The 18,256-nt window shown below is 36.7% G+C and overlaps 1 protein-coding gene across 1 annotated transcript in view; it reads left to right on the top strand.

Moving 5' to 3' along the window:
• toy (twin of eyeless) overlaps positions 1-18,256 on the top strand; it is a 93,896-nt gene that overhangs the window by 48,669 nt on the left and 26,971 nt on the right. Inside the window, exon 6 of the mRNA XM_069506247.1 lies at positions 11,185-11,404. Within this exon, the coding sequence (XP_069362348.1) occupies positions 11,185-11,404 (220 nt within the window). The remainder of the gene's footprint in view (positions 1-11,184; positions 11,405-18,256) is intronic.

Below are 18,256 nucleotides of genomic sequence, written 5' to 3'. Positions count from 1 at the left end.
ACATCTTGGCATCATTCTTCAGCTGACTGATAGAATGCGTCTAGGCCTACGGTGGTTCACTCTTTTAAACTACCATCGTAATATTTGTTACTCAACAAATACGGAAAATCTGGTTGTGAACGGGTCCATCTGATATGGCAACCGTTCTCTATCCCATTCGGAAAAATAAAACCGAATCAAAATCGGAATATGAGAAAAAAAAACGAAATAACTCTCCTAGAAAATAGATCTCGGAACAGAATCGGAAAAAATAACAGAAATGATCCATTATCTAGAAGGAAAACGAAAACAAAACACAAAACCCCCCCCTTTCGTTATCCCCAAAGTACGATATTTGCATTTTTACTTTCTCAACCGGTTGGTCTACCACAAACATTCCAATCATCACATATTCATCCCTACATACATCCACTACATTCCTCCTCAACTGAACCATGGTAATGTAACTGTTATCTCAGAACATCACTACACTCATTCAAATTCCTAATTGAATATTGATAACTTAAATATTCAAACAGTTTAGACCTAACTAAGTAATGGCAAATATCTACTTCTTAATATCCTTAATATGCCAAGTGCCTATTGGGTGGTTGTCAGCTACTCTAACTAGTTCGTAAACCAAAGGTGACAAAACCTTGACAACCCTGCACTTTTCATACTTAGGTGCCAGCTTAGCTGCGAAAAAATTTGTAGCGTCGCTTTGTGGATAGGTCTTCTTCCACACTATATCCCCAACAGAATAGCTTGCAGACCTACGCCTCAAGTTGTAATGCGTTGCATACTCTGCATGAGCCTGAAACAAATTTCTCCTAACCTGACCAAATATGTCCTCCAAAGTTCCAACCTTTCCTGCGTATTCCTCCCTTGGAATTCCGGCCTCGTACTCCTTATCCGTGTCCTTATAGAAGGAACCATTTAAAACCGGTTCTCTAGCGTGGACAAGGAAGAACGGGGAGAATCCAGTGGATTCATTAACCGCACTGTTTATGGCGAACTGGACCTTGTACAGGTTTTCGTCCCAGGACCTGTGGTTATCTTTCACAAAAGCGGCTACAGCAGTCATAACAACCTTATTGTACCTCTCAACAAGGTTAACTTGCGGAGTGTACAGTGGTGTGTAGTGTAATTTCGGAATATTATAACGCTTAATGAGATTACGGAATTCAGATCCTGTAAATTGGGACCCATTGTCCACAATCACAGTCTCTGGAACACTATGGTTCAAAAATACAAAATTCTCTAGCGCTTTAACAACAGCGGCACCTGTGGCACGCCGTAACGGAAACAACATTGTATATTTCGAAAAACAACACGTCACCACAAAAAGAAATGTAAATCCTGATTTAGACCTAGGCAAAGGTCCGACTAAATCAGCCGAAATGACCTGAAAAGGTCTCTCGCAGACTTTAGGCTTCCCTAGCAGACCTGGAGTGGCTGATGTCGTGTGTTTATACGCAGAGCAAGTATCACAATTCTTAACGTACTCAACCACGTCCTTATACATACCACGCCAAAAATATCTGAGGGATAATCTGCGATGAGTTTTGAACACACCAAAATGACCTGCAGTTGCATCTGCATGGTTTTGTTGCATAATTCTAAGGATGTCGTTCTTGTGGACTACCTCTTTCCAGTCGAACTCACTGAGAAGCTGGTATTTACATTTACTGTAACGATATAGTTTATCGTTCAAAATACTAAAATTCGGAAAATTTGCTGGATTGATTTTACAGCCATTAAATGTTTTGTCATACCAGTCATCTACCAAAACTTGTTGACTAGAGTTATCATTACGATCACCAACTACATCTACGTGTATGAGTCTCGACAAGGTATCCGGAACTACATTATCACAACCCTTCCTATGTTCGATAACAAAATTATACTGTGATAATCTACAACCCCATCTGGCGAGTCGTCCTGAGGGATTTTCTAAATTTAAGAACCACTTTAGGGATGCATGGTCTGTGATAATTGTGACTGGCTTGGAACCAAAATAAGCCTGAAATTTCTCCACTGCAAAAATCACAGCTAGAGCCTCGCGTTCTGTCGCGCTGTAATTCCTTTCGTTTTTATTTAGGCTCCTACTGACATACGCAATGGGATGATCGCAACCATCGGTTTCTTGCGTTAGCATACCGCCAACACCATATGCAGAAGCATCACAATGTATTTTGAATGGTTTTTCAAAATTCGGTACCGCAAGAACAGGTGCGGTTACCAACGCATTCTTCAATGTATTAAATGCTACCTCTGCCTGTTCGCTCCACTCAAATTTAGGTGCGTTCTTTCCTTTACTCGTTAGTCTATTGAGTGGTGCAGCGATGGTTGAAAAATTCCTAATAAAGCGCCTGTACCAAGAACAAGTGCCTAGGAAAATCTTTACCTCCTGTGCAGTTTTTGGGGTCGGAAAGTTCAAAACTGCGGCAACTTTTCCAGGATCTGTGCGTAAACCAAATTCATCTACTATATACCCTAAATATTTCAAAGAGTTCCTAAAAAAATTACATTTATCAAAATTTATGGATAGTTGAGCCATTTTTAGTTTATCCAGAACTCTGTTTAATAAAATTAAATGGGTTTCAAAATCAGCAGAACAAATAACAATATCATCTATATAACAAAATACTATTCCATTTTCAATATCACTACAAAAATTTTGATTAAATAACTGGTCCATTAACCTCTGCTGTCGTGCTGGTGCACCGCATAGGCCAAACGGCATGACTTTAAATTTGAATAACCCTCTACCAGGAACTGTAAAACTGGTTTTTTCCTGAGAGTCGTTAGCTAACGGAATTTGCCAGAAACTTGAACTTAAATCAATCGATGATAAAAACCTTGCCTCTTTCAAGCTATCTAGAATTTGTGGAATGTACGGTATTGAGTATGAATCCCCCTTTGTCACTGAATTTAATTTCCTGCAATCTAGGCAAAATCTCCAGTCTCCATTTGCCTTTTTCACTAAAATTGCTGGGTTATTCCAAGGGCTTTCACTCGGAGTAACTACGTCCATTTCCAGCATCCTATCTAACTCTTTACTTAAAGCTTCCTTCTTTTCGGGAGAAAGTGGATATTGTTTTATTTTTATTGGCAAGGCATCACCGGTGTCAATAACATGTTCAATTAATTTTGTTCTACCCAATCCAATTTTCTCTGAAGAAATATCTAAAAATTTATTTACTACAGACTGGGCTAATTCTTTCTGTTGAGATGATAAGTTTTCAAAAGAAGTGATGGTATGAATTTGTTTATTATCAATCGCACAAATATTGTAAAATTGAGAAGGTGCCTTAATTAATTCTAAATTATCAAAAATGCCAGGGGCTAACTGAAATGTTTTCCAAAAGTCACAGCCAAAAATAACATCCGCTATTATAGAGGGTACTACAAAAAATTTTATTATGTGAGTTACGGAATTATAAGTAATCGGAATAAACATATAACCCATGCAATCAAGTTTGTCTCCATTTGCCACTGAAAATGTGGTATCAACACTGCTATGCAATTTATAACCGAATCTCAAAAAAACCTTGTGCGCCTGGTTACCCAAAATTGACGCGCAAGCACCGGAATCTAGTAAACCTGTAATCTCAAAACCGTCAACAAAAACCTTTAAATGTGGCCTAAAGTCTCGTTTATCCACTGAATACAGAACTGTGTCAGGTAAAAGGGATGTTTTGTTGTTAATGACCAAGTTCTTTACTTGTGTCTCTGCACAGTTCTTACTAATTAGTTTTTTGAATTTTTGTCCGGAGCGGGTTTACTAGTCGCCTTTTTACTACAACTTGGACATGTCTTTACTGTAAAGTTCTGACGTCCACACGAAAAACATCTAATAAATTTCGGAACTGTCCTGCAAAATTTAAAGGAATGGTTACCCTTGCCGCACTTGTAACATAGTTGTTTATTTGTTTTCGTAAAATTAGTGCCTTTACTTGTATCAACCTTAGGTGCAGGTGTGACTGAAAGTGTGTTTATCTGTTTTGTCACTTGTTTGTAAGCAAACTCTGAACTTAAAGTTGCCTTACTGTTAGTAGGCTCAGAAAATAAGGCGGAACGCTGCCTCGCAGCCTCTAGTTTGCGACACTTTTCCTTCAACATTGCGACAGACTTAATGTCAACAAGAGCTAATTGTTCTGAGTAAAAAGGGCGAATATTATGTAATAAAATTTGTAACTTTTGTTCTTCGGAAAGTGGTGTTGACAACCTTGAAAACATGCCAAACATTACAGCGAAATAGATAGACACAGGTTCTTCAGAGCCTTGTGTTCTTGCTCGAATTTCACCTAGCAACCTGTAGTCATAATCTACTGCATCAAATTCCTCTAAAAATAAAGTTCTCAATTCTGACCAAGACGAAACTTGACATTTGTTGCCTCTGTACCATAACAATGCTCGGCCTGTAAAAAGATGAAATGCAGAAACAAATAATTTTCCATCTGAAACGCCATAAGATCTTTTATATTCCTCAACGCGTTCGATGAAACTGCGCGGATCACCCTGTCCGTTGAAATTTAACTTCCACTTGGCAACATTTTTATCACCAGTGCAGTCAACGGCGGTACTCTCGGAATCCAGTGATTCGTCGTGAGACGACTCATTGTCAGCATCTAATCTGGAAATCAAACTCTGCAACTTTGTATGTAATTCACTCTTCCTACTTATTAAGCTGAGTTCAGAACACTGTATTCTCAAAATTCTAAAGTACAAATGTGAAGCTAAAGCTTTAGACCTACAGAGGGCATGTCTATCTTTAGTGTCAGAACACTTTTTTAATAAATCTTCTAAGTCTTGAAGTTTTTTAGTAATAACCCCTAACTCACTTTCAGAAGAGAAATCTGTCTCTAAAATTGATTCAGAAGGAATTTCCTGAATTAATTGTTTTAACTGTTTCTTTAAACCTAGCACTGTAGGTGCTGGAGTTTCGGAACGAATGGATACCTCATAACACAATTCGTCCTTCAAAAGTGAATGAAACTGGGCAAAAGTCTGTTCCATTGTGTTAAGTCAAAACACATTTAACAAAATATCGAGCTTGTGTAACTGTCTATGTTTAGCCTTATACAAATTGGTTAAACACAAACACAAAAGAAGTTATTTAAACTATTAAATATACACAAGCAAAATACACAACAAAAACAATATTCTTAAGTCTATCCTAACTATTTTATCAATTATGTTCCTATTCCAAAATATTGTTAATAATACAAGCACATATTATTACTATAGTAAACAAAATATAACAAAATAAAACTTCCCAAAATTGAATAAATGATTGTAAGGTGCAGTATCACCTTTATGAGTACACAGTGTGTTACAACCTTTACTATTACAAAAGTAAACAGGCAACAAAGTTGCAATGAACTCTGACTAGCATATTATCTTTCAAAAAAAACAAAGAGATTGTGCAATGGTTTGATGACTGTTACTTTACACTTTTAACACATAACCTAAAATACAACAAAATCTGTTTGTAAATGTCACTTTAAACTACCAGCATTCAATTAAACTTAACATGTTTTGTGTGTGAAGTAGCTTTTATCATAACCTTAACACAGCTCTAAACAAAATTTCAACAAAATAATGAAGTATCAAGTCACTGAAAAAAAATTGTTCATAACTTCATACTTGAACTTAATGTAATCTCTGAATATAGTTTATATATTTAGTTTCACAAGTTGTAACTCTTAGTATTTATAAATGTATGTGTGTAACTAGTTAACAGGACATAGCGTTTCAAAACTTTAATTATACTAAGTTACCGGAATTTTCAAACATAAGATGTACTTACTATTGAAAGCAATACCCAACAACAACTCAGTTAAGCAATGTTTATTACTAAACTGAAGGCAAACATTCACTTATACACCTCCAAGGTAAGTCAAATAACATAATTGAACGGCATAAACACCATTTATAATGTGTTAATTAAATAAGAAACAACCACTGTTGGACTATACTCAGAAAATTACTTAAACTATCAAACAAAATTTCTAACTATTAGTTATTATTTAGTTAGTTAACCATAAAAAACAGCTTAGTGCTCTTTGCAATGTGTCACTACCTAGAAAATTGTACAATCAGCGGAGTACATTTCATAAAATTCACAAAATTTCTCAAAATATACTGAAATAGCTATATAAAAAAACGTTCGGGCGCCATTTGTAAGGGTGGTAAATTGTGCGGAATAGAAATATACCCGGATACGGAATAATCTACCACCTTACAAAGATTAGAGGAAAAAAAAAATAATTTTAATTTACTTTACTTGATCTATCTACCTAGTAAAGAATAGAAGCTAGCCGTCGACTCCCTTGTAATGCATATGAGGTGTTATAAATGAAATTTGCTAGATGTTAGGCAAAATTGTTTTTAATGTAACTTTTACCGGGGTCGCTTAATACAGAATGATGGTTAATAATACTTAGTTATTCTAGCTTAAGGCCAAGACTTAATTTAGATACATTAGAATGCCTTAGGTAGATAGTACATAAAATCTATGTTTTAAATTTAAGATGCCATTGGCATGGAATAGACAATGACACAGTAAAATTCATAAAATTGTTTCAAAATAAAAGCTCAGTAGTAAAGACAGGGTTCTTACTGTACACATACACTAAGAAGGTTCACTAAACTGTTGCAGGATACAAACATTTGCTTACTTGTAGGTGCGAAGACTGCAAGGTAGCTGGACGGCATCGGCCAAGATCCAAAACTCAATTTATTTGATTCTTCACAACCGAAATGTTTCATTACAAAGATTTTCACCAAGTCTTATCCATAGCAATTAAGTTGTCAACGTGAATGTGCAAAAGAAATAAATACGAAAACCGAAAACGCAAACGGAAAACTAAAACGGAAAACTGAAGCTAAACGTAAAACGTAAACGTAAACGTAAACGTAAACGTAAACCCTGTAACAAAGAAAAACAAGATTATAATTTGTGCTGTGTGAAAATTTCGACACGTGGAATTTTCCCGATCAAACACAACTCACCTATTGAACTCCTGGCCACCAATGGTTTTCAGAAGTCCACCCACAACCCATTATCCTCATTTATTTGGGAAGTTAAAATAACTGGAACTGAAAGAAATCATGAGATTAGGATTTTCTCTAACCAAACCGCCATTTTGTCGAATCCACATTACTTGATTTTTCACTCACCATAACTGATGAAACATTGAAAATACGTTAGGATGACTAAAATTTATGACTATTGTATTTTTCCAGGCGAAGCCATGGGCGAAAAGAAGTGAGATTTTCCTGGAACGAAAAAAATTCGTCTTCACATGTTGACTCCAGGAAAATTCTAAATCTCAGCAATCGGTGTTGCCAGACGCAACCCGAGTGTGGCCGCTCTCAGTTAGTTTGATCATAAAGCCAATTCATTTTTGAATATTTGCGGAACCTAAGGATATATTATAAGAACCGTTTTGTTAATGACTTAACAATAAACAAATGATATTATGGTTTTATTTAATTATTTTGTTTTATTTTTACGACAATTGACAACGAAGCAAACGCCATCTATTGTGGCTCGAATGAACTCTGAACATCGACCCACGCGTAGTTCTGCACCTTGATGCTAGGTGGCACCAACATACTTTGAACAAAATAGATTTTAATTAAAAGCGAAACGCTAATTAGTAGTTCAAAATTTACAACGTCACAATATCTATGTCTACTTATACAGGATGTAACCAGAACGCTGGCAAAAACGAAGACAGGTACCTACTGATGATTAGTGATATGATATCACAAAAAAAAACGCGAAAAAAATTATAAAATCTATATCCATACTTATATTATAAATGCGAAAGTGTGTCTGTCTGTCTGTCTGCTAGCTTTTCACGGCTCAACCGTTCGACCGATTTTGACGAAATTTGGTATAGAGATAGCTTACATCCCGGGGAAGGACATAGTCTACTTTTTATCCCGGAAAATAGAAGAGTTCCCACAGGATTTTTAAAAACCTAAATCCACGCGGACGAAGTCGCGGGCATCATCTAGTATCCAATAATTTTGTAAAAGTTTACGACATATTGCAAATAAAACATCTGACTGATGCTAGAGGTCAACGAACGTTGCGTAAGTAGGCCACTTTTGAGGCAATGCCGCGTCGTAGGCGGGGCATTGACCCGAGTTTTGCACACTATTCATTGCGGGTTTGAAAAATACGAAATCACTAAAACTACAAAATGAGGCAAATGGTTTTTGGTATTGGATTGTGTTTAGGTAGTAAGTATAACAATAACGCTAAGTTTTTGCTAGCGTTCTGGTTATACCCTGTATACTATATCACTTGTAGGAACCACATGCTTGAGAGTACTCCATTATGTTTTCATATTGGGAAATAGGACATATAGATCTCTCTATATGTCCTATTTTCCAATAATAATTGCGACAAATAAATTCTGAAAAACTTTTAAAGGCCGTTTTATGAGCCACTGAAAAGAATTAATTTCAAAATAATGACAGACGGGCTTAAATCTAAGGGAAATCCCTATTGGACTAAGAGCCAGCACGTGCCAGACCTTCGTTATTTTATAAAAGCTGAAAGTATCTCTGCGTATTGTCCCAAACACAGGTAGGAACGTTTCTTTGGATGTTTGTTTGTCTGTGGGAGATAACCAGGTACTCAATAAGGTGTAAAAAATGTTACCTCAATTACTTATTGATTATTTACAGTTTTATTACCCGTTATCTCCCAAAGCCACCATGATCCAAACTTTGGATTCCAAACAAAAGTTCGTCCCAGTGTTCGGACAATACGCAGAGAATATTTCAGTTTTTATAAAAAAACGAAGGTCTGGCACGCGCTGGCTCTTAGTCCAATAGGGATTTTCCCTTGGATTTGAGCCCGTCTGTCATTATTTTGAAATAAATTATTTTCAGTGGCTCATAAAACGAAATTTATTTATCCCTTAAGAAAATTTTCAGAATTTATTTGTCGCAATTTTTATCACAAAAGCAGATTTACTGTACTGAAAACTTTACGATTTGAAACAAGAACCGTCTAACTGTTCGAGGAAAATCGATTATGGACGGTAATATCTCGAGAACTGTGAACACATTTACGATTGTGCAGCCTCCCCCGTCACGCGGAAAAATACATTTTCCCGCGTTGCCAATAGCAACAAGAAAACAGATAGATATTATTATCTAGGGACGCCCCGCGGCACTGTCTATATATATAAGTACCTACAATGTATGTGTTAAAATGGCCATACATATATAAGCCTCTCCATATAAGCCGACTTAAGTCAGCGGACTTTTTAAAAGGGACAATTCTCTACATAGTCCTTATAAAGCAAAGTTACTTCCCGAATGTACCTACGTTTTGATCTTTTAAACTACGCAACGGATTTTAATGTGGTTTTCATCAATAGATGGAGTGATTCGAGAGGAAGGTTTATACTTTATACGTATCGTTTTATACATTGATTGAATGTTTAGGTAATCTATAAATTGCCTAGGTAGTCTGTACAGTACCGGACTATACAGATTGACGATGACATATACATTTATATAAGTATCTTTTCAATAACTGAATCTACTAGTCTACAAACTTTTAGATGGAATAACTGTTGCAATAAAAAACTTACAGGGGTTTGTTTGGTTTTTTTATAAAAATACTGATTCTGAGCACAACTAAACTTTTAGAGTTTTCGCATCCTCTTCTTTCTAATGTAATATGAAAAGGACAGACACAGTTTGACAGTTTTAAATTTAATTTAGTACTGTCAAACCGCGTGACTTCAGCTGCCTGTCGCGAGCCTATTATATAAATTTGTAGCGTGCACTAAAATTTAGAGTCTCCTAAAAGTAAAATTCATGTTCCGTCCCGTTTGAGCAATATTCAAAAGAAAAAGAAGCAGATACTTTAAATTTAGTTTAGAAAAAGACAACAGAATCGGCGCCACTGTCTAAAAAAGTTATAAGTTGTTTAAGTCTGAGTCGGAATATTATTCCATATGAGGAGTAGACTTGTTGGCCCATGTATAGATGCTTTAAATGGGCATCCATTTACCATAGGGTTTTATTTGTGTGGGTTAGGTTTTTACGCATGCGTGCTTTTTCGGCGAAAGTAGATGAAATTGGGGTTTTTAGGCCCTGAAGGGGTGAAGTGTGGGGAGGGCCCTAATCTGTGTCCCTTTGAGGCTCCCGATTGGAATTTAGTAATCATATTAAATTTTAAATTACACGTGCTTGGAAGTTAAAAGGGCGGGGCGGTTTGCAATTTGTTTCCTATTAGATAGTTATTTAGTTCGGCAGAGATTGGTATGGGGATGTAATGTGGTCTTATAATACGTGTAGGATGGAATTTTGAATGGTGGATATGAAAGTTTACTTTATATTAGATATTACTAGCTTATACTCGCGACTTCGTCCGCCTGGACTACAAAATTTCAAAACCCTATTTCACCCCCTTAGGAGTTGAATTTTCAAAAATCCTTTCTTAGCGGATGCCTACGTCATAATAGCTATCTGCATGCCAAATTTCAGCCCGATCCGTCCAGTAGTTTGAGCTGTGCGTTGATAGATCAGTCAGTCAGTCAGTCATCTTTTCCTTTTATATATATAGATTAATCTCATCTTCTTTTAAATATATATAGGTAAGTAAGGAAAAGGTAACTGACTGACTGATCTATCAACTCACAGCTCAAACTACCTACTTGATGGATCGGGCTGAAATTTGGCATGCAGATAGTATAGGTATGACGTAGACATCCGCTAAGAAAGGACTTTTGAAAATTCATCCCCTAAGGTTGTAAATTAGGCGCTCGTGATTTGTAGTCCACGCGGAAGAAATCGGGGGCATAAGCTAGTTATTTATATTCGTATTTTATTACAATAACCATAAGAATAAATCCTATTTTAATCTTACAATAAGAAACATTGAATGGGAAGCTGGAAGAAACCTCTGTTTAGAGATAAGCATTTCCAATGTAACTTAATTTATTATTACTTTGTAACTACAATTTTGGTACATGAATAATAAAAATAAATAAATAAACATTTATAGTAAAAAATAATAAAATAAAAGCAAAATAATAGATACTTGCACCTGCGCGGCGGGTGTAGCGACACTATGTTAGTGAACAGACCATAATATTATTACACCCATAACTGATCTAGAGAAGTCAGTTTTAATTGTGCTAAAACAGTTCATCTTTGCAGGTATCATCAATCAACCGTGTATTAAGGAACCTCGCGTCGCAGAAGGAACAAGCAGCATCAGCGCAAAACGACAGTGTTTATGAGAAGTTAAGAATGTTCAACGGACAGGCGGCGACAGGGTGGTGGTACCCCGGCCTACCCACCGCGCCGACAGCGCCCACGTTGCCCGCTCCCCTACCTCCCCAATTGAATAGGCCGAACACCGAAGAACATAAAAGAGGTATGCCCTAGAGTTTATTAGCAAATAGCTGATATCCGCGTGGATATAGGTAGGTATATTTTTTATTTTATTTTTATTATCCAATCAAAATACATACAAATCAAAAGCTTAAACAAGAAACACTGAAAAAACCACAGAGGTTTGTCCTCAGTGCCTATATGTGTTATATGTTTTAATATTCCGCGGGAATTACAGATTTTTATGGGATTAAAAGTAGCCTATGTGTTAATCCAGTGTATAATCTATCTCCATTCCAAATAGTCAAATCCGTCCAGTATTTTTGCGTGAAAGAGTAACAAACACACATACCTACACACAAACGTACACATGCGCACACACACAAACACACCCAACACACACTCATACTCTCTCTATCTCTCTCTCTCTCTCTCTCTCTCTCTCTCTCTCTCTCTCTCTCTCTCTCTCTCTCTCTCTCTCACACACACACACACACATAAGCACGCACGTACATATACATACGTTTGATGTATGGGCGCCCCCTTAAATATTTATTTTATTCTGTTTTTAGTAGGTATTTCTTATTATATAGCGGCAACAAAAACACAACATCTGTGAAAATTTCAACTATCTAACTATCACGGTTCATGAGATACAGCCTACGGAACCTTAAAAACCGAACAGGGTCCCGGTTGATAATATCGACTCTCCTTTAGAATGTCTAGTAAGTATGTTCAAGTGCCGTAGAGAGTAGAGACACAATTTCGATGTTCATCATAATAGAGCATAAATAGGGCATACAATTTCTAGTGCGGGATTCCAAGCGTGAGATAATGACACTAGTGTCAGACACCTAATAGAGGTCATGACATGACAGCGATGTCCTTTTTCCCGTTCGCTTTGAGCCACGATCTAGACGACTGAGATCTAGGTAGTAAGTAACTTGTAGGGTTGTCAATTATTTATAACACGAAAAAACGAACGATGACGAGATTTCGACGACTAACGAAACGTCGAGGCCTCGACGTCACTGGCAGGCCTATGAATCGCCCGTGTTTCTTTGATTTCACTTTTTTTTTAAATAGAGATAGCGAGCAAACGAGCAGGCGGGTCACCTGATGTTATGTGATTACCGCCGCCCATGAAAATTTGCAGCACCAGAGGAACCGCCGATGCGTAGCCGGCCTTTTCACGTCACCAAAATAGCCTAATATTTGACATATTATCGTCGATTCAGGACCTACTATTCTCCTTCCGACCGAATTTCGGCCACGTGGACCAATCTCAACAAAGATTAGCTAGGAGATAGGTACTATTAGTGTACAAGGGTGCACTCTGTATTCCCTCACTCTCAAGTCTTATTGGCTGACAATCCGACAGGACTGGACAGATCAGGACCAACGGTTAAATAGTAAAAGACTCCAAATAAGCCAAGATTATTATAATATTAGTTATTACTGTTATATTATATGTTACTAGTTTATGCTCGCGACTTAGTCTGCGTGGATTACACAAATATCAAGCCCCTATTTCATCATCTTTGGAGTTGAATTATCAAAAATCCTTTCTTAGCGGATGCCTACGTCATAATAGCTATCTGCATGCCAAATTTCAGCCCATTTCGTCCAGTAGTTTGAGCTGTGCGTTGATAGATCAGTCAGTCAGTTTTCTTAGTTTGTTGATCCGAATAAAAAAAAAGATTAGTAGAGTAGATAGCCCTACTTAAATTCCTGAACGGAGGGTGGGTTAAAGGAAGGGAAGGGGTGGGTTATGGGTACATTGGGTAGATACTAGTACGGCGCTCTTCGTCTTTGTGGCCTGCAAGATTATGTCTCTTTGCTTTTCGTGTGATGTTCGGTTACGCTTTATTACATTCGGATTAGAGATGGCAATCCTGCTGCGCGATTGCGGTAGAATGACAGCTACAATGTTACGATCGCAATCACCTCTGATTGGTTGACGCTCACTCCCTATTTGCTACAATTCATTGTTGAAACAAGAATACCATTAATTCAGCCAATCACAGCAATTGCGATTGTAATAATGATTGATACAGGTTTTACGGAATTGACCTAGAGTTTTAAGAAATTGGCTGGCTGGAATTTAGATTTCAACGAAAAAAAATTGTAGTTAGTAATAGGGTCCAGTTGCTACCCTTTGAGTACGGAACCCTAGAAATAGTAGGTTTGAACTGTACTGTCGATCCCAGAAACTCGGCAATTTCTTTTTATTTTTGCTGGAGACTGTTAGTGAGTATTGTCTGTCTGTGTAAATCAGGTTCTCGACAGTTTTCAGCAATTATGCTAAACGCGTGGTTTCATCGGTCTCTCTCGTACTGCGCTATTTCAGTGCAGTTTATCGCTGCACTACCCACTTTACATCGTTTAAACGTCTTTACAGTTGAATACTTACTTGAAGCTTTGCTAGTTTATTTGAAGCTATTACCTACTAAAAGCGAAATTTATTATAAATTGTGGCATTTTATTGAAAACTAGCTTATCATGCTCGCGACTTATTTCGCATGGACTACACTTTCAAACCCCTATTTAACCCCCTTGGGGGTTGACTTTTAAAAAATCCTTTCTTAGCGGATGGCTACGTCATAATATTCATGCAAAATTTCAGCCCGATCCGTTCAGTAGTTTGAGCTGTGCGTTGATAGATCAGTCTTTTACTTTTATATAATATATTTATAGATATTACAATAAAACTTAAAGCTAGCCTTATCTAATTACTATACAAATCATGCCCGTGTGTTATGGTGCTAAGAATACTGGCTGCATTTCCGCGCTGGACAGCCAGGCCGATGACATTGAGAAAGTAAGTACGTGTTGAAAACTTAAACTGTTATCGGAAACATTTCAATATCAGTTTTAGGAAAAAATGGAACGCTTTTAGGAATCATGTATGTCATGTGAGTTTCTTTATACCACCACAACTTCTAAACATCTGAACAGATTTGGATGTACTTATGAGATATCGTTAAAATCCTAACATCATCCCGATTCCCGAGTGATCAGGCTATCAAATTTTGAAAAAATAAATCCAATATGGCGGCAGTATGCCGTGAAAAAACATTTTTTTTCATCAATCGTTTTTTACTTTTTAGTGAAATTTTTGGCAAGGCAGTCCTGTTTTTTGGTTAGATCATATGATATCTACTTGTTGGCTTCAAATAAGTAATAGTTTCATCAATTTATTTATATTGTAAACTTATTTAAGAGATAAGGCAGCTAAAAGTCCACATGAAACGGTCCGGGTTACAAATGAGGACACGTGCTGCTCTGTGCACTTTGACATCACACTCCGCACTCCACCGGCCGCGCGCGTGACTCGAATTTTCTTACTTACACCAGTTTTACTTGGTTAAATTGTCTCCTAAGATATTCTTCTTTTAAAAGTGTTGAAAGGTAGGTAATATTTATTCACATATTTTTTTTAAATAGGTAAGGCTAAATGATAGTTTTTAAGCCGTTATATTTGTTTATCTGTTGTTAGGTATCTTTCCTAAAAAGTATATCGCCATTATAGTTGATTAGTAGTTGCTACTTTCTATACCTATAGAATATAGATGACTAGCTGATAGGGTGACAGACAGACATAAAAACAGACACACTTTATTATTAGTGCCTAAGGATATCTATATATATTAAATGAAAATTCGACTGACTGACTGATATCAACTGGCTGAAATTTGGCATGTAGATAGCTATTAAGTATTAACATGACGTAGACGTCCGCTAAGAAAGGACTTTTGAAAATTCAACCCCTGGGGTAAAATAGAGGTTTGAAATTTGTGTAGTTCACGCGGACGAAGTTGTGGGGATAAGGTAGTAGAAATATACAATCTAAGTAGGTAAGATAGTTTACTCTATTTGATCTCTGACATCGAAGTGAATTTGTCGTACAATTTTGCGACCACTAGTTGACCGACGCGACGCCGCGTCAACTGTTTATATTCTAACCCGGTGTGCACAAGCAATTTGTGCAATTATTTGAGTTGCCGCAGTACGACAAACATCGCCGTTTTCATAACAATTTCGAATAAATATTTACGCAAATAATAATTGAGGTATTTGCAGTTGATTAATTTGATTGTGACACCGTTGTGATTTCTTTTTTGTTTGCTAATGTACCTATAGGACACTTTTATTTGAATACTTACTTCTTTTGGCAAGAGTAAATTAGAAAGTAGGTAACAATTTCGAATAAATATTTACGCAGATAATTGGGGTATTTACAGTTGATTAAATTGATCGCGACACTTTTGTGATTTCTTTCTTGTTTGCTAATGTACCAATGTGACACTTTTACATAATGAATACTTCTTTTGGCAGGAGTAAATTAGAGAGTAGGTAACAATTTCGAATAAATATTTACGCAGATAATTGGGGTATTAACAGTTGATTAAATTGATCGCGACACTTTTTGATTTTCTTTTTTATTTGTTTGTATATATTGTGATGATTTTACATTAAAGCTTCTTTTTATTTCGTGAATTGAGAGAACACCCTTTCGCATATGGGTATAGTGATAACCACCTAGTAAATCCACACTTCCATCCTAATATTCAAAATGTTAGCTTTTGACGAATTTGGTACAGAGTTTTGTATCCCGATGAAAGACACAGGCTAATTTTAGTCACAGGATTTAAAAAAAAACTTAAATCCACATAGATGAAGTCACGGGCATTCGTCTATTTGGTACAGAGATAGCTTGCATTCTGGGGACGGATATATAGACTATAGAATCAAAGAATTTTTCAAAACCTAAATCTACGGAGACAAAGTCATGCATCATCTAGTTTATAATAATAAATACACTTAAAATTACAGATGTAACCCTAATTTCCCTAAGTTGTAATTGAAACCGCAGTCTCGATTTCAAACCATCCATCGTCAGAACAAACGGTGCGCGAAATCTGAGCTATTAACTTTTTAACACGTCACTATGAGTGCCTTTGAATTTTAACTCAATTGTGAGTGAGAGTCCAATTAAATAGCTATTGTTTCACTCGTGTACCTACTCCAATCGAGTGCGAGTGAAGTAGAGTGTAATCGATAGTTTTGTTATAAGCGATATCGCTACAACTGCGAAGGGGAGGTTTCAATAATTGCATTATACTTTTTATTCTTCTGTTTTTCAATCCATTTTTCTGTAGAAATTTTGACTTCTGTCTAACCTTTTGTAATTTTTCGATATAAATAGGTAGTTCAATTACAGGAGTTATTTTGACACAATCGCCACTGAATTTTATTCGTTTTTGTGAATACAATTTTTATGATTTTAAATGATTGTACAGTGCCTAATGCCTTTTTCAAAATTGGTATTTCGTTGGTAGAGTTAACGATAGGACGAGCTTTTCTAAAAGAAGCGTAGCACCTACTTATTACATTATTACCTATACTTATTTTACTCTTGTAACAATATGTAAACAATTTCTGGAATGCATCAAGCTAAGTACCTCTGTCCCAAATTTCATATAAATCGGTGAAACGGATGGGTCTTTTAGAATCCCGTGAGAACTCTCTGATTTTCTGGAAGAAAAAGTAGCATATATCTTTCCCCGGGATGTAAAGTAACTCTGTTCCAAATTTCATCAAAATCGGTTAAACTGTACCTTAGGCCGTGAAAAGCTAGCAGACAGACAGACACACTTTCGCATTTATAATATAAAGTATGGCAGTAGATGTATTGATATTGATACTCGTATTCAGTAGGTACCTTTATTATAAATGCGAAAGTGTGTTTGTTTGTTGGTTTGTCCTTCAATCACGTCGCAATGGTGCAACGGATTGACGTGATTTTTTGCATGGGTATAGATAAAGACCTGGGGAATGACATAGGCTACTTTTAATCCCGGAAAATCAAAGAGCTCCCACGGGTTTTTAAAAAGACCTAATTCCACGCGGACGAAGTATTTTTCTAATAAAACAAAAACGTGAAAATGGTAGTGATGTAAGGTTTTTGTCGATACACGCAATGGCCTACGAATTATTAATATTCCGTCGGTTAACAGGTCGGCGGGCACGGCCAATGTTCTCGGAGTAGGTACACAACGGGAATAAAACGAAACAAAATGGCCGATGTATTCCGTTTTGGGCGAAAAAACATCGACTGATTGACGCACGGCGTTCATTTTCATCTCTTTTTCGTTTACATTCAGCAAATTGTTACCTATCTAGGTACATAATTTGTGACACTTATAACCGGCAAAGCCGTGCCGCCAAGCGATTTAGCGTTCCGGTACGATGCGATGCCGTGTAGAAACTAAAGGGGTGTGGGTTTAATAAAACTGTCATACCCCTTCCAGGCTAGCCCGCATCCATCTTAGATTGAATCATCACTTACCACCAGGTGAGATTGCAGTCAAAGGCATGTATTTGAATAAAAAAAAGAAGTGAAGATGATGATGATGAATCTTCTATTTTTAAGTTTAAAAAATTAGTCAAGTGTGTTACAGAACTCAGAACAAGCTAAGTATTTGCTAAAAACTTCGGCGGTCATTACCTTTTTTTCTTAGAAATTAATGTTTTCTTAGAAACTTCCATAGTTATTTCAATAGTCAAATTAAGTGTAGATTATAAGCAAAACAAAAACACATGTATAACCAACCAGCAATTACCGCACAATATCAGAGCATAGTTCGCCCCATCTCTCCCCAGCAGGCAGCATCCCTACCGAGTCACCGACACACATTACGAGACATCAATTGCTACACTCGAGCACACAATAATAAAAACTAAACCTTATCTACCCCAATACTAAGTAATTTAGATGACCCTGTTGGGGAAAGATGTTGATTACAAACAACCACATCGATTGACCCCCGCTTCCTAATGAATGGCGGCAAATGTATAGGATGTAAGATGAATCTCACTTTCGCAGGGGTCT

The sequence above is a fragment of the Maniola hyperantus genome, chromosome 22 (assembly GCF_902806685.2).
Source record: "Maniola hyperantus chromosome 22, iAphHyp1.2, whole genome shotgun sequence".
Classification (NCBI taxonomy): Eukaryota; Metazoa; Arthropoda; class Insecta; order Lepidoptera; family Nymphalidae; genus Maniola; species Maniola hyperantus.
Note: the sequence above shows the minus strand (reverse complement) of the source record. Positions and strands in the feature narration are given on the sequence as shown.